Source organism: Bos grunniens, chromosome 6 (assembly GCF_055505025.1).
Source record: "Bos grunniens cultivar Pamir isolate PY7600 chromosome 6, Bosgru_T2T1.0, whole genome shotgun sequence".
Classification (NCBI taxonomy): Eukaryota; Metazoa; Chordata; class Mammalia; order Artiodactyla; family Bovidae; genus Bos; species Bos grunniens.
In genome coordinates, this window is record NC_141170.1 from 83,517,909 (window position 1) to 83,536,510 (window position 18,602).

The following is an 18,602-nucleotide window of genomic DNA, read 5'->3' on the forward strand; positions in this document are numbered from 1 at the left end:
TTTGTAGACCTATGTTAAAAATTGTTCAGTGGAAAGAAAAAATTACCTATTTTGAAGATAAAAATGCACAAATGCAGCAAGAGAAACTGGAAGATTTAAAAGGTTTGTTTTAAATAGAATTATCACAAAATTTGCAGATGGTGACTGTATCCATGAAATTAAAAGACGCTTGCTCCTTGGAAGGAAAACTGTGGCAAACCTAGACAGCATATTAAAAAGCAGAGACATTACTTTGTCAACAAATGTCTGGTTAGTCAAAGCTATGGTTTTTCCAGTAGTCATGTAGGGATGTGAGAGTTGGACCATAAAGAAGGCTGAGCGCCAGAGTGGATGCTTTTGAACTGTGGTGTTGGAGAAGACTCTTGAGAGTCCTCGGACTGCAAGGAGATCAAACCAGTCAATCCTAAAGGAAATCAACCCTGAATATTCATTGTAAGGACTGATGCTGAAGCTGAAGCTCCAATACTTAGGCCACCTGATGCGAAGAGCTGACTCATTAAAAAAGACCCTGATGCTCGGAAAGATTGAAGGCAGGAGGAGAAGGGGATGACAGAGGATGAGACGGTTGGATGGTATTACTGATTTCATGGACATGAGTTTAAGCAAGCTCCAGGTGATGGTGAAGGACAGAGAAGCCTGGCATGCTGTAGTCCATGGGGTCACAAAGAGCTGGACACAACTGAGTGACTGAACAACAACAACTCAGCATATGTTTGTTAATATACTATTTTCATTTCATTGGTTCAGATATATGACTTGTCTGTATACAAAAAAAAAAAATCTCACACTCAGTATACTCTATATGACCATAAACCACAAAGTAAAACTTTTTATGATTATTAGCATAAGAAAGGTGTAAACAGCTAGATACCTTTCACAAAGGTGTACTGGGATGACCCAGAGGGATGGTATGGGGAGGGAGGTGGGAGGGGGGTTCAGGATTGGGAACACGTGTACACCCATGGCGGATTCATGTTGATATATGGCAAAACCAATAAATATTGTAAAGTAATTAACCTCTAATTAAAATAAATTTAAATTTAAAAAAATAAATTATTAAATATATTTAATAGAAAGATTTCACCAATGACTTGAAATCTTAAATACATATGTGATTTCAAAACACACAATGTTAATTTGTCCTGAAAGTAACAGCTCTAAAAGAATTTAAGCAGAAATATTCTCCTAAATGCTTTGTGATACTTAAGATAAAGCACAGTCCCTCAGAACTCTTGACAAAACGCAACAGAAAGAAGCAAAGATTTCAGAGAAAGTTGAAAGAGTTCAGGCAAAGTCGAAAAATGGCCTGGCCTGTTTCACCTATTCCTTACATTTTTAAACAGTAAATGGTAGATAGTTTTCTAGAGAGCCTACAAAATTGTTAAAGTTCATTGTTTGGACATAAATGAGGAATGCAGTTAGCTACCCTATTTTTATTTTAGTATTTTCAAAGGCAAATTTTAAGCAACACTATATACTTTTAAAGTACTCAAATATATACTTTTAAAGTATTATATATACAATATATTTACAAATAATGCTTTATTTTAAATGTAATTGACTAAAATTTTCTATACTCTCCCTCCTTTGGCCTAGGATTTTTAACATTCAGCAAATGGACAAGCAAAAAATTCAGTGGAATAACTGGAAAGAACCAGAAAGTAAATCAATATCTGATAGCAGTAATGTGAAGAATTTTATGCATTATTTGGGCCTATAAATTATCTAATGTCCTAATAATAAACATAATGGTTTATCCAACTAATTGTAGCTGTCATCCTTAGAGGCTACTAGCAACTCAACATAGTGAATTACACCCTAATAAAGAGGTCCTTTGTATAGAAATTTGCTCTTATTCTAGTCTCCAAATACTTTTTATTCTCCAAATTCTTTTTAGGCTCTAACTACAAAGACGGCCAGAAACAAAAATTCTTCGTATACAATAAAGGAAGTCAGGTATTCATTTATTCTCTTCTTGCCTTCAATCTTTCCCAGCATCAGGGTTTTTTCCAATGAGTTGGCTTTTTGCATCAGGTGGCCAACTTATTGCCGCATCAGCTTTAGCATTAGTCCTTCCAATGAATATTCAGAGTTGATATCCTTTAAGTTTGACTGGTTTGATCTCCTTGCTGTCCAAGGGACTCTCAAGAGTCTTCTTCAGCACCACAGCTCGAAAGCATTAATTCTTTGGCACAACATCACTGTAATCCAAGTTTATACCCCAACCACTAATGCCAAAGAAGCTGAAGTTGAACAGTTCTGTGAAGGCCTACAAGATCTTTGAGAACCAACACCAAAAACAGATGTCCTTTTCATCACAGGGGATTGGAATGCAAAAGTAGGAAGTTAAGAGATACCTGGAGTAACAGGCAAGTTTGGCCTTGGAGTACATAATTAAGTAGGGCAAAGGCTAACAGAGTTAGGTAATAAAAAGACTACAACAAAACTTATTTCAGAAAACTGCTATTTTCCTAATATATGCACAGTTTTCAGTGTCTTTGAAACTGTAAACTCTGCCAGTGTGATGACCAGATGATGAGCAGGTGGCTGTGTGGTATGATCAATTAGAGTCAGAAATTAAAGTTTTTCTGTTTTACTTTATAAGCTGTTTCGGTAGGGGGGAGAGAGAGTAATGTGTATAATGGGTGCAGGAGGAGATTAAATGGTAAGCCATTATCTGATGCTGAAACCAACATTTATTAAGTCATCCATGACGAGACAGTTCGATAAGAGTTGAGCACTCATATAAATCTTCAAGGGCCAGAATCTCTGAAGTATGACAGAACACTCAACTGCAAGCACTCCTAATTTAAAATACCACATTAGGCAAATGTCTCTGGTGCTTTGAGCTCTACTCAGTGACAGGTTTGATTTCAATATGATTAACATTATCTGAGGACAATAAAATGATCTCAAATTAAAACCCCTTTAAAATTCTCTACGCAAGTCCCACATAGAACATCCCATGAGTATTATTTTTCAGAATGGTCTTTAACATTAAAGATAATTATAGATTTATTGGAAGCTAAAAAAAATAGCCATCATTCAATGCTGGTCTGTGCACCACTTGGAATATTATTATGAGAGGACAAAAATTTATTCCAGAGAAAGGATATTATTATCTAGCCACCAAAATCCAACTGGATTCAGTATAAGTGAGCAATGCATTAAACAGACCTGTGGTTTAAAACAGTGATGGTCAAGTGCATGGTCTAAGGTTCTCACACAAACACTTTCATTATCTAATTTTTGGACACTTAATCTTTTCATAATATTGTGTATGGGAAAAAGTCCCTATTACAGAATTCTAGATGCACATTACCACTTCTCTAACTGTGCTTGTATAATCACAGACAAGTGGGTAAACCCCTTGCTGGACTACATCATCATCTCTGCCTACACTGCCACACTGATTTTGTGAATTTGGGAGTTATTTATATTGGGAATGCTTCCCCATATAAGGCCTTTGGGAATAAATGGTGCTGAATTAACTGAGACACTTTTCATATACTTGTGGAATAAGAAAATGTAACCAGTAATCCTTCTATTGAGACATTCATACAGAAATGCTTATAGAAAAAAATTATGTTGTTTACCTTGGCATTCTTTCATGAGAGGAAAAATAAAGGTTATATCCACACAGATGGAACAGTCTAACTCACAGACACATTTATTCATGTTTCAGGCCTGTGACTGAACTCATTTTAAAAATATTTTCATTTATAATACAGACCTTCTCTTCTATAACTGGATATTTTTATACAAGTACACCATTGTCATTCTCTTATTTATAGTTATATCATCCATTTAATTTAACCCTTTAATCGTATTTATTTGCTGATGCTTTGGTATATTATATTTAATAAAACATATAAATGTAATATACCAGCATTAGTCAGGAACTATTTAGCAACTCCAAACTCTTTTATGTCAAGAAAGATAGTAGTTTTCCAAGAAACAAGCTTTTTAAACTTAGCATTGATCTGTGCCAGCTGCAGCCTCAGGAGAGGGCTGTGTGAAGTGCACAGAGGGCAAATGAATGGGTCAGTCAAACGCCTAGTGGGCTATTATTATAGTAATCTTTCCTATGGTACTTTACCAAGAATTCTTGCCTTTCCTCATAAAACCATGTGTGTGCTCAGTCACTCAGTCATATCTGCTCTTTTGTGACCTCATGGACCGTAGCTCGCCAAGTACCTCTGCCCACGGAATTTCCAGGCTAGAATACCAGAGTCATTGTCATTTCCTTCTCCAAGGGATGTTCCCAATCCAGGGATCAAACCCCCATCTCTTGCATTTCCTACATTGGCAGGCAGATTCTTTACCACTGAGCTGAAGCCCCATAAAATCATAATGATAGACAAACAGCATTAATCTGGGTAGGCACAGCCATCACTACTCTAAAGTCTAGCTGGTACGTGTCATATGAACAGAGAACTAGAAGTGTTATCTGAATAGCAAGTATGGCCACAGTGGATAGAAATGACAGTGGACTGGATATGTATCTAGATATGGCTTGGAGCCAAAGGACGTTCCTAAAATGGCATCTACTATTTAGAAACTGGGTCGAGAAAGCCTATAATTACATATCTACTCTATCTACGCAGCACTCATTCATCAGAGAGCTCTTCCAAGAAAACAGAGGACAATGCATAAAATATAAATTTCATTTCTTTCTCAACCCCAATGTACATAAAACTAGGCATGAGATATTTTCTAGCTAAAAAAGCAGTCATATGTTCTAGCATCAGCTTTCTGTCTCCCACATCCATTTTCTGCAACAATAAAGGGATGAAGCCATTTATATTTTATGCACATTTGTTACATCTAATTCTTTGTTTTTCATTTAGACAAATAGGCCTTTATACCCTAGGTACTACAGGAAATCCCAAAGCTCAGAAAATCGGTAATGAGAATGGAAGGAATTAACCATCATGAAAGCTGAGCACGCAGCTACTATGCAATACTGCTCAGAGTTCATTTAACAGTGTCACCAGTGGAACAGCTGTTCAATCAGCTTTATTGGAGCTCAAGTCTCACGTCCTAAATCTGAAATGTCTCATTTTAATAAAGATGGTAACTTTATGCCTTGCAAAACAAGCAAACAAACAAGAAAGAAAAGTCCTCAAACTTTTTTTTTAATGAATTAACCCTTTGTCTTTTCTCAGATCTTTCTCTTCATCTTCAGATCTTTGATAATATTTCAAGGACAAGCCTATGTAACAGTATAAACTCTAGACTAGGTACAAAATCTTATACATTCAGATCAGATCAGATCAGTCGCTCATTCATGTCTGACTCTTTGTGACCCCATGAATCGCAGCACGCCAGGCCTCCCTGTCCATCACCAACTCCCGGAGTTCACTGAGACTCACGTCCATCGAGTCAGTAATGCCATCCAGCCATCTCATCCTCTGTTGTCCCCTTCTCCTCTTGCCCCCAATCCCTCCCAGCATCAGAGTCTTTTCCAGTGAGTCAACTCTTCGCATGAGGTGGCCAAAGTACTAGAGTTTCAGCTTTAGCATCATTCCTTCCAAAGAAATACCAGGGCTGATCTCCTTTAGAATGGACTGGCTGGATCTCCTTGCAGTCCAAGGGACTCTCAAGAGTCTTCTGCAACACCACAGTTCAAAAGCATCAATTCTTCGGCGCTCAGCCTTCTTCACAGTCCAACTCTCACATCCATACATGACCACAGGAAAAACCATAGCCTTGACTAGATGAACCTTTGTTGGCAAAGTAATGTCTCTGCTTCTGAATATGCTATCTAGGTTGGTCATAACTTTCCTTCCAAGGAGTAAGCGTCTTTTAATTTCATGGCTGCAGTCACCATCTTTAGTAATTTTGGAGCCCAGAAAAATAAAGTCTGACACTGTTTCCTCTGTTTCCCCATCTACTTCCGATGAAGTGATGGGACCAGATGCCATGATCTTCGTTTTCTGAATGTTGAGCTTTAAGCCAACTTTTTCACTCTCCACTTTCACTTTCATCAAGAGGCTTTTTAGTTCCTCTTCACTTTCTGCCATAAGGGTGGTGTCATCTGCATATCTGAGGTGATTGATATTTCTCCCGGCAATCTTGATTCCAGCTTGTATTTCTTCCAGTCCAGCGCTTCTCATGATGTACTCTGCATATAAGTTAAATAAACAGGGTGACAATATACAGCCTTGATGTACTCCTTTTCCTATTTGGAACCAGTCTGTTGTTCCATGTCCAGGTCTAACTGTTGCTTCCTGACCTGCATACAAATTTCTCAAGAGGTAGATCAGGTGGTCTGGTATTCCCATCTCTTTCAGAATTTTCCACAGTTTATTGTGATCCACACAGTCAAAGGCTTTGGCATAGTCAATAAAGCAGAAATAGATGCTTTTCTGGAACTCTCTTGCTTTTTCCATGATCCAGCGGATGTTGGCAATTTAAGAACTCAAATACTTTTTCAATAAATGAATAAGTGAAGTCTGAACAGGAAATTACTGTAAATTGTAAACCGACTTTAAAATAGGTGTAGAGTTAATGTCTGCTGCTGCTGCTAAGTCACTTCAGTCGTGTCCAACTCTGTGCGACCCCATAGACGGCAGCCCACAGGCTCCCCTGTCCCTGGGATTCTCCAGGAAAGAACACTGGAGTGGGTTGCCATTTCCTTCTCCAATGCATGAAAGTGAAAAGTGAAAGTGAAAGTGAAGTCGTGTCCTACTCTTTGTGACCCCATGGAATGCAGCCCACCAGGCTCCTCCATCCATGGGATTTTCCAGGCAAGAATACAAGTTAATGTCTAAATTAGCTAAATTACATAGTGTTAAGTCACTAATTTTTCACCACTAAATTTCACTTTATTCATTAAGGAAAGATGGATGGATTATCTACAGATTCTAATATATCCAGAGGACATGAGTTTTCCTAATATGTAACTGTTAAAATATAAATTCAGAACATTTAAAGAAAAATATAAAGTCAGAACTTAAGTCTTTTAATTAACTTCAGATCAATGTTTGCTTTCCATAAGGAAAAGACTATTAATATGAACAACAGAAAATTTACAAATTATATGTACTATTGCAAGAAGTCTGAAGAGTGAAATTATGACCATAAAAATCAGCAGACCCAAACAAATGAACACATTTTTCAATAAAGCTTATAGGTACCAAAGGATATTCAACTTTAAAAATTCTACCTTGGAAAATAAAATGGGAAATGACAAAAGGATTAAAGCTATAATTAGTGATATAATTGCTGTCATCTACAAACTAATTTCTTTTAATATCTATACTGGAACCAACAAGTTATCTTTTTTTAACCTTAAAGAATATTTATATGACCTTGCTATGCAGAGCTATCTTAAGCAAGATCATACTCTTGAAGAAAAAGGAAATGAGGAGATATGAAAGTTCTCATTTTCTAATCCCAACAGATATAATTTCACTGATACTCCATTTCATTACAAATTTACGTGTGTGTGTGTGTGTGTGTGTGACTAAGTCATGTCTAACTCTGCGACCCCATGGACTGTAGACCACCAGGTTCCTCTGTAGTGTGTCTCCAGGAAAGAATTCTGGAGTGGGTTGCCACTTCTTCCTCCAGGGATCTTCCAGACCCAGGGGCCGAAATTGTGTCTCCTGAGTCTCCTGCATTGGCAGGCGGATTTCTTACCACTGAGCCACGTGGGAAGCCCCTATGAATTAGAGCATGAATATTTCTTGTAGACCAATTTTACTGACAATCAAATTGCACAAATAATTTTAGGACTATGTGGTATTCAGAGATATTGTACTGCTAATTGGCATCAATAAGTAACATTCTGAAATTAGTACAACTAGTTGAAGGTTTGTTTGGATATTGATAAATCATGTGCTTGATTTCTAAAAAGATGGAATTCATATTTTAATAGGCTTTATCCTTATGTTATCTGTCACAAATTTGGAACCCATTTCTTTTAATTTGCAATTTATATTAGAAAATTAAAATATAACTTTAATAATTAAGAGATGACTTTGAAATTTAATGCTCCCCATCGCATATCTTCTGGGATTCTTACACTTCCTTTTGCTTCCCTGGAGTCTCAGTGGTAAAGAATCTGCCCGCCAGCACAGGAGATGTAAGTTTGATCTCCAGGTTGGTAAAATCCCCTGGAGAAGGAAATGGGAACCCGCTCCAGTGTTCTTGCCTGAAAAATCCCATAGACAGAGGAGCATGGTGGGCTACAGTTCATGAGGTCGCAAAAGAGTCAGACACAACTTAGCAACTAAACAAAAACAGATTCTTTTTAGGGGTAAGAATTCTGTGGAAACCAAATTCTGTGACTGCCCTAACTTTTAAATCCCAAATTTCTAATTTGCATTTTGGCAAAGAGGCCAAAACCCTATGAATAGTCTTTTTTATCTGTCTTTCCCTTCTCCCAGATCCTGCAAAACCTAGGGCTTCTCTTTACCATCATCTTTTATTCTTTCATCACTGCCTTTAATCATCCTATAGCCAATTCTTTCCAGGCCATTCTCTAACCTCTATTTTATAGCGATACCTCTCTATCAGAACGCTTTTAAACATGGATATAAATACACTTCCCTTTAGAGTAATAACCACCACTCACTTTGCAACTGCTATCCTACAAACTTATCTGGGACTCAGCAAGTATACTGTGCCAAACACTTAAGTCCCATGAAGTAGAGGTATTTTTATCCTTACCTCACATGTAAAGAAACTGTCGCACATAAAGATTAAGGCATCTTGCCCAAAATCTCATAGCTGGAAAATGGTCTGACTATAAAAATGCAGCTTTCAATCATTGTATTGTAAAACTTCCTATGTATCACTATAAACCTTTCATTGCATGGTCTTTACATTTAGGATCTTCAGTTTTAAATGTATTCATCACACACTCATCACACTAGGTTTTCACTGACATTGGAAGTCAATTGCAAAAAAAAGTTAGTCTGCTGAGAAAATAAAGGTAGGCCTAGAGTACGTGACTGTGTTAACAAAAAGTCTGAACTTTATTTTGCATGGGGTAGAATGTCACTGAGGGATTCTACTGGGGATGGGCAGAATCGCACTGTGAAGAGCTCTAACTGAGGTCACAATGGGAGAGGAGAGAAGGCTCTAAACTATGTTAATATTGATAAATTTGGGAGGAGGGAGAGAATCAGAAAATACTTGAAAAGTGACATTTCCAGGCCCCTGTGAATGGCTGGATGGAGGGTTAGAGGGAGGTTGGCTGCTACATCTCAAACACTGAGGACTATCGTGACCACAGCATTAAAAAAGTGGTATGTTTTCTGCCCTGCTCTCAGTACCACTCTCAGCCTAGACTGAGCAACCCCCTCCCACCCCGCCCCGTGGCTGCTTCCCCATGCAATCAAATTTCCCAGACCCAATGGATCTGGATCATAGAAACAGGAAAGATCACGATAAAGCCTGAGGCAGCTGGGCTGTGAGTGATCAGGTAGTTTGGCTCTATATTTGCTTATATATCTTAGTCTCTGACAGACTTGTTTTGAATAATGTTTTTTTTTGTTTTTCTTAAACAACAAAAATCTAGTCAAAAACAGGATTTAAGTGGTTCCTTATATCTGGAGGTAAAACTCCTCTTTGCACCAAAGCAGTATTCAGAACACCATGGATGCTGACCAAATTTAGATAACTAATTCTCATAGTCATGCTTCTATAACTTAAGGGGATCCATAAATTATACACACACAAATATTATATAATTAAAGTCATGTGACTTGCAAGACACTTGCCCAGTTGCAAAAGTAAAACAGGTGTCATACTTCTCTACCTCTACTACTTCAGCAGAAAAGCTGACCTTAAAATGAATTTTTCTTAGCTCTACTTGTGAAAGAGCCATGCTTCATACCAGATAGGTCAGCACAGCTTAGGAGTCCAAAGTCACGTAAGGTAATGATTAACTAGCTCAAGAAAGTATCAAGAGATAAAATAAGGGGCTTCCCTGGCAGTCCAGTGGTTAAGAATCTGCCTTCCAGCACAAGCGAAGCAAGTCTGATTACTGGTGGGGGAAGTACGATCTCACATGCGTGGGGCAACTAAGCCTTGTGCTGCCACTGGAAAGAGCCTGCATGCTGCAATGAAGACTCAGCATAAGTCTATATACATAAATATATTTGTCCATGTGCACACACAGAAAAATCTCTAAAATGGTACACCCCAAATTTATGGTAGTAGTTTTATTAGAATAATGTATGTATTGTGAGTGAAAATATAGCTGATGGCACCCCACTCCAGTACTCTTGCCTGGAAAATCCCATGGATGGAGGAGCCTGGAAGGCTGCAGTCCATGGGGTCCCTGAGGGTTGGACACGACTGAGCGACTTCACTTTCACTTTTCACTTTCAAGCATTGGAGAAGGAAATGGCAACCCACTCCAGTGTTTTTGCTTGGAGAATCCCAGGGACGGGGGAGCCTGGTGGGCTGCCGTCTATGGGGTCGCACAGAGTCGGACACGACTGAAGTGACTTAGCAGTAGCATAGCTGTATTAAAAAATGGCTCACTTCATAAGTTCATAGTTTAGGGAGTATGGAGAGCAGATGATGACAATATAAGAAAAAGCACATCAAGGCAGGGATGAGCACAGAATAGGTGCTTCATGAATAGCTGGAGAGTGACAGTCATGGTGGCAGCAATTAGGACTTTAATGCAATTGACATATAAGTTCATTTGGCAAGATGCTGCATCTAAGCAGTGGCTTTCACTATGGTGCTGACTTTGAATATTCCCAAGAGGTGCAGGTCTGAGTAATAAAAACCTACTGCACATTGGATTCCTTGGACTTAATTCTCTCCAAGTGATAAGAATTTAGACTGCTTAGAGGGGAAAATGGCTTTCACTTAGCTAGGGCTGGATCCACTGACTCTAAAAGCTGGGGCTAGAGGGTGTCTATAAATACATCCTTCAAGAAACTCTTTGCAGCCAAAGACTCTACCTCTTTTCCATCATGTTTCTTTATCTCAAGATGGAGGCAAGAAGCCTGAACCCAGAAATCAAAAAACTCAGAGATGCTCTCTCATTTGAAGCTGGAGTGAAACTGTCCTGTCCTGAAAGCATCTGCCAAGACCAGAAATGCTCTCTTAACCAGATTGGGAAGTTTTCCATTTCTGTCACTTATGAGAGTTTTAGGGATATAATGCTGATAATTCAACTCTTTTATCTCCAGAGAGTTGAGAAAAATCCAGCCTTAATGAGTGCTCACTACCTGCCAGGCGCTTTTCTAAACACTTCATGTTATAGCTTGTTTATATGGAATATTCCTATTGTTCTGTCCTTGGGAGATTGGGAGAGAAGCAAACTGACTTGCCCCGGATGGCAGGGTCTTTAAATGGGAAAGCAGAACTCTTAACGCCAGTAATGCAACTCAGAGACCACCGTCAACATTTCTACTGTAAGCCTCCTAAGAAGTCAGGGCAAATTAAAAGTATGCCGTATCCTATTAACTTAGGCAGAAAAAAATCTCAGAAGAAAAAATCTTATATTCAACAGAAATATTTTAAGTATAAAAAACATAGTTTGTTTAAACAAAGTGGTCTTTTATGAACTTTGCGTGAAAAATGTATGTTTTGGTTGTTTTGTGTAATCTTTGACTGAGTGGCCTTTGTTCACAGGGATACTTCACATGCTTTCTCCCTCTGTTTTAGGAGAATTTATTTCTACTTAGACACCACAAGCCTATGGGTATCTGCAAATTGATTCATTTATTTTTCTCATTGCATTTCACCACTGTGAAAAAGCACAGGAAATACACCTATCTGTAATCATGCCCATCTACATCTATAAATAAGATTTTGTTATATAACATAAAAATATGAAAGACCACCATACTCGTTAATCTATAAGATAAAACCACTATTTGAAAATAAAGCTTAGTAAGTAGATATATGGGTAACACTAAGCTTATGACTTTCCTTTTTAATGTGTGGATTGTAAGTAAATTTGGGAGCTAATGGAGAAGTATAACAGTTAAAATCATGGGCTTTGAGCTGGACATGTCTGTGAATTCTAAACACTGGGTCTGAGCAAATACAAGTGTTTTTAACTTCTCAAAATGCCTACATCCTAGGCTACTGTGAAGATTAAATGAAAGAATACATGTAAAGGCCATAATTCAGTGGCTGGTATATATTAAATGCTCAATAAGTCAATGATAATAATGATTTGCCACCAAGTCATACCAAACTGAGCAGCTTAAAATATGGTGTTCCTCTGGTTCAATGACATAGTTATCTATATTTTTTTCTTTTGGTTACTGATATTGGGATACATTTTTAAAATTAATGTTATAGTCCCCTGTCTGTCTCCTTAAACTCTTACAGTATTATTAAGTTCATAGCATATGTTATTAGACTCAAGAACATATAGAATTAGTATTATGCTATATGTTTGGTTCAGTGGCATAAGTCTAAGAGCAATTAACCAAGACAAAAAGAGATATTCTTGGTCACTCTGAAGATTTACTCTTCAAAGATACTATATACTGATATTCTGTTAAATTGCTCCCAAGAAAGCTAATTCTGTTCCTTGTACATATTTTCACTCAACTCTTCAGCAAGCATCTGCTCTGTTACCAACACAGCAAAGGGGTTGGAAATTCCAGGAAGAATAAGATGCTACCCCTGGCCTTCAGGATCTCAAAGTCAGTAGAGGAAACACATGCACAAGACAGTCTTACAACAAAGTCCCTGTCTGCAGCAATAGATGGATATCCAAAGGATAAAATTATTTGGAGAAGTAAGGGGTTTCATTAGGAATTCTCACTACATGTTTGAGTAAAAAGTGCCTAGCCATTGGTAGATGACAAATTTATGATTTTGGAAGTCCTGTGATCCCCTTAGTCTTAAAAGATATTGAGGGTTTTTCTCATTGAAATGTGGTGATATAGTTAATCCTTATATGAAAGGAACACTGCTCCCAATCAGAAATTTCCTGCCTCCTAGAATCTCTTTGTAGAGAAGGCAATGGCACCTCACTCCAGTACTCTTGCCTGGAAAATCCCATGGACGGAGGACCCTGGAAGGCTGAAGTCCATGAGGTCGCTAAGAGTCAGACACGACTGAGCGACTTCACTTTGACTTTTCACTTTCATGCATTGGAGAAGGAAATGGCAACCCACTCCAGTATTCTTGCTTGGAGAATCCCAGGGACGGGGGAGCCTGGTGGGCTGCTGTCTATGGGGTCGCACAGAGCCGGACACAACTGAAGTGACTTAGCAGCAGCAGAATCTCTTTGAGCCTCAGATGAGCATGTGGGGGGAAGGACCTGTTGAACTAAGAATACCTTCAGTGTCAGATAGGTGAGCATAGACCAAGAGGTGAAATCTTGATGTTTGAAGTGTTCACAGAACTAAATTTCTTGCTGCATATTCCTCCCACAAAATCTGGGGAATAGAACAATGAGTGTGGAAAGTGAAATCTCTCAGTCGTGTCCGACTCCTTGCGACCTCATGGACTGTAGCCTACCAGGCGCCTCCATCCATAGAATTTTCCAGGCAAGAGAATTGGAGTGGGTTGCCATTTCCTTCTCCAGAGGATCTTCCTGACCCAGGGATCGAACCAGGGTTTCCCAAATTGCAGGCAGATGCTTTACCATCTGAGCTACCAGGGAGTTATGTTTAAAAGTGATGAGAATTCACTGCAATTCATTTAATTCTTTGTAACTATCCTCTTTTAAGTCATCATTGCTTCTGTATTAATTATCCATAGGGTTCTTTATCCAAAGCTATTAATTATCCATAGGCTTACAACTGATTAAGCAAGAGCAGATTTGAAAATACAGAACAAAAGAAGTAGTTTTCATTTCAGAATTACATTCTTCTCCTCCATGAACAACTGGCATCTTTTTCTTTCAGCTTAGGCTGAAACCACATTTTTCTCATTTGATTTCACAAGCATTTTAATGTTTGCTAAAAGATTTAAACAAAAATATTGGGCAGTGAAATTGAGAAACAAAGTAAATAGCTGACTACAAAAAAAGACCTTATAAGTTTCTAAGTCTACTGAAAATATACCTAATATTTAAATAGAGAAGCAATTGCTTTATAAAGTTATCTAAATTTAGAATATGAATGTATATCTATGCATGCACAATCACTTTAGTCATGTCCTGCCAGGCTCCCTGTCCATGGGATTCTCCAGGCAAGAATACTGGAGTGGGTTGCCATACTGTCCTCCAGGGGATCTTTCCAACCCAGGGATCAAACTTATGTCTCCTGCATTGCATGTGGATTCTTTACCCAGTGAGTCACCTGGGAAGCCCATAAATGTATAGCTATAAATTGGTTAAAAAAAAAAAAACAAAAACAAGTTTAGCTATGCTTAATGCTTATCTTGTTCTATATAGGTATTATGTATATATTATACATAAATGGACCTTAGGAAGCATCACAACAAACAAAGTTAGTTGAGGTGATGGAAATCCAGCAGAGCTATTTCAAATCCTAAAAGATACTGTGGCTAAAATCAATATGCTAGCAAATTTGGAAAACTCAGCAATGGCCACAGGACTGGAAAAGGTAAATTTTTATTCCAATCCCAAAGAAAGGCAATGTCACACAATGTTCAAACTACTGCACAATTGCAATCATCTCACACACTAGCAAAGTAATGCTCAAAATCCTCCAAGCAAGACTTCAACCATACTTTAATCAAGAACTTCCAGATGTTTAAGCTGCATTCAGAAAAGGCAGAGGAACCAGAGATCAAATTGTCAACATCTGATGGATCATAGAAAAAAAGCAAGAGAATTCCAGAAAATCATCTACTTTTGCTTCATTGATTACACTAAAGCCTTTGACTGTGTGGATCACAACAAACTATGGGAAATTCTTAAAAAGACTGGAATACCAGACTACCTTACTGGCCTCATAAGAAACCTGTATGAAGGTCAAGAAGCAACAGTTAGAACTGGACATGGAAAAATGGACTGGTTCCAAATTGGGAAAAGAGTACATCAAGGCTGTAAATTGTCACCCTGCTTGTTTAACTTATATGCAGAGTACATCATGCAAAATGCTGGGCTGGATGAAGCACAAACCAGAATCAAAATTTCTGAGAGAAATATAAATAACCTCAGATATGCAGATGACACCACCCTAATGGCAGAAAGCAAAAAGGAACTAAGGAGCCTCTTGACGAAAGTGAAGGGGAAGAGTAAAAATGCTGCCTTAAAACTCAACATTCAGAAAATGAAAATCATGGCATCTGGTTCCATCACTTTGTGGCAAATAGATGGAGAAACAATGGAAACAGTGATAGACTTCATTTTCTTGGGCTCCAAAATCACTGCAGATAGTGACTGCAGCCATAAAATTAAAAGATGTCTGTTCCTTGGAAGAAAAGCTATGACAAACCTAGACAGAATATTAAAAAGCAGAGACATTACTTTGCTGACAAAGGTCCACATAGTCAAAGCTATGGTTTTTTCCAGTAGTCATGTAAAGATGTGACAGTTGGACCATAAAGAAGGTTGAGCACCAAAGAGTTGATCCTTTTGAACTGTGGTATTGGAGAAGACTCTTGAGAGTCCCTTGGACTGCAAGGACATCAAACCACTCAATCCTAAAGAAAATCAGTCCTGAATATTCATTGGAAGGACTGATACTGAAGCTCCAATACTTTGACCACCTGATGCGAAGAGCTGGTTCATTAGAAAAGACCCTGATGCTGGGAAAGATTGAAGGCAGGAGGAGAAGGGGACGACAGAGGATGAGATGGTTGGATGGCATCACTGACTCAATGGACATGAGTTTGAGCAAGCTCCAGCAGACAGTGAAGTACAGTCTGGTGTGCTGCAGTCCATGGGGTCGCAAAGAGTCGGACACAACTGAGTGACTGAACAACAACCATCACCATTACAACCCTTATCTTGTTCTATATATAGGTATTATGCATATATTATATGCTTCTCTGTTTTCAAATCTGCTCTTGCTTAATCAATTATAAACATCATGAATCTATACTCAGAGGCATAGAAACGTATCTTTTTATTTTTCAGACTTGAGGTTTATTCTTGAGTTGCATGAGGTCTGTAGGCAACAAAACCAAAAGGATTATTTTCTTCAGCTACAAAACAATTCATTAAAATTCAACATTTATATTCATATTAAGCCCCCTAGCAAATTAGGAAATGGGCCAAACATTCACCAGATAAAAGGAATACATAAAAACATTTAAGCACATCATATTTACGAGGTTGACAATGAAAGGATTTTCTTTCAAATCAGGATGCCTGCTCTCACCACTGTACAATTCAATATTCCACTGGACGTCTTAACTAGTTCAGTGGATAAGAACCCTCTGTCCATTCTCTAAAAGTGCTCAAAAAGAAAGCCTAATAATTTAAAAAAAAGCAAAGGTGAACATATTTCTAAAAAGAAAAGGTGGAGGAATTGACCATACTAAAAATGAAGGCCTTAAGAAAAATCTATAATTATTAAAACACTATGGAATAGACATAGAGATAAATAAACCAAAAGTGATGGAGTTAAATGGAAAGCTCAGAAAAAAGAGCCATGCATAGTGGGAACTTGATCTATATCAGAGCTGTCACAGCAATCAGTGGGGTAAAGAATGACCATTAAGTAAAATGATTGCTTCCATTCACAAGAATATACCCTAAAATCAGCATATCTTTAAGATTCAAAATTTATGTTTATCTGGGTAGAGTAACAGAGTTGCCTTAGGTAAAGCTGCTGCTGCTAAGTCGCTTCAATCGTGTCCGACTCTGTATGACCCGATAGACGGCAGCCCACCAGGCTCCTCTGTCCCTGGGATTCTCCAGGCAAGAATACTGGAGTGGCTTGCCATTTCCTTCTCCAATGCATGCATGCATGCAAAGTCACTTCAGCTGTGTCCGACTTTGTGCGACCCTATGGACAGCAGCCCTCCAGGCTCCTCTGTCCAAGGATTCTCCAGGCAAGAGTACTGGAGTGGGTTGCCATTTCCTTCTCCCTAGGTAAAGCTACTTTCATCATATAGAGAGTCAACAATGAAAAATTTTTTAAATGAAGATGCCAAAGTAGGGCAGTGTAGGCAAAGAATGATTTAAGGTCCCTTTTCCTTACATCCATTTGACATTACGAAAAAAAAAGAAAATTGTAATGTTTAAAATATATACTTACATTAAGTCCTCTACATATGAACAAGCATGTTCGTAAGTTCAACTTGTCTGTAAATAGCCTAGGCACCCAACTAACACAGTCAGCTATATAGTACTATATTATAATAGGTTTATAAAGTTTTCACACAAATAATCCATAAAAAACATACACAAAAAATAAAGGAAATGTTTTTAATATTACAGTACAGTATCTTGAAAAGTACAATAGCACAGTACAATAGCTGGTATACAGGGGCTGGCATCATGTGAACAAGCAAGAAGAGACGCTGACTGAAGGAGGGAGAGGAGGTGGGGGATTGTAGAGTTGAAGGATCATCATCAATAGGAGATGGAGGACAAGCTGCAATTTCACCCACATGTGACACTGATGGTCCATGTTCTGGTCCCTTGTTGGATTCAATTATATCTACCCTTTTGAGAAAATGATCCAGTAATGTCCAGGTGCATGCATGCTCAATTAATACTAAGTTGTGTCTGACGCTTTGTGACCTTATAGACTGCAGCCGGCCAAGCTCCCTTCCCGTGGGATTTCCCAGGCAAGAATCCTGGAGTGAGTTACCATTTCCTTCTCCAGGGACTTTCCTGACCAAGAAATCAAACCCAGGTTTCCTGCACTGGCGGGCAGATTCCTTTACCACTAAGCCCCGCCCCAATGTCGGGGTGGTAGCTCTTTTTTTTCCTGTCAAAGATGACACGGTAGCACTGGATTGCATTCTGAACAGCTGATGCAACCTTTCTGCACCATTCTGTGTTTGGGTCTTATGCCTCAAAAACTAATAGTGCTTCCTCAAATAAAGAAAATCCCCTTGCCATTTTCTGTAATATGAATCTCTTAGGCTCTTCAGTTACTTTTTCCTCCTCTGGTCTCTATTCCTTCTTTCTCTGGGCACGTTTGAAATTTTGAAAGTTTGCAACTTGAAGTTCTGGATGAAGCACAAGCTGGAATCAAGAGAAATATCAATAATCTCAGATATGCAGATGACACCACCCTAATGGCAGAAAGCAAAGAGAACTAAAGAGCCTCTTGATGAAGGTGAAAGAGGAGAGTGAAAAAGCTGGCTTGAAACTCAACATTCAAAAAATGAAGATAATGGCATCCAGTCCCTCACTTCATGGCAAATAGACAGGGAAACAACGGGAATAGCAACAGACTTATTTTCTTGGGCTCCAAAATCACTGTGGACAGTAACTGCAGCCAAGAAATTAAAAGATGCTTGCTCCTTGGAAGGAAAGCTATGAAAAATGTATGCAGCATATTGAAAAGCAGAGACATTACTTTGCCAACAAAGGTCCCTATACCCAAAGGTATGGTTTTTCCAATAACCATGTATGATGTGAGAGCTGGACCATAAAGAAGGCTGAGTGCCAAAGAATTGATGATTTCAAACTGTGGTGTTAGAGAAGACTCTTGACAGTCCCTTGGACAGCAAGGAGATCAAACCAGTCAATCTTAAAAGAAATCTACCCTGACTATTCATTGGAA

General features: G+C 38.4%; 1 protein-coding gene across 9 annotated transcripts in view; it reads right to left on the bottom strand.

Annotated features, from left to right (window-relative positions):
- SNCA (synuclein alpha) overlaps positions 1-18,602 on the bottom strand; it is a 148,867-nt gene that overhangs the window by 49,154 nt on the left and 81,111 nt on the right. The window contains exon 5 of one of the 9 annotated variants that reach the window (XM_086406500.1): positions 3,648-18,058. The exons of the other annotated variants lie outside the window; for them this stretch is intronic. Coding sequence (XP_086262626.1) covers positions 17,987-18,058 — 72 coding nt within the window. The 3' untranslated portion in view covers positions 3,648-17,986. Of the gene's footprint in view, positions 1-3,647; positions 18,059-18,602 lie in introns of those variants that run through there. 9 annotated transcript variants of the gene reach the window in all.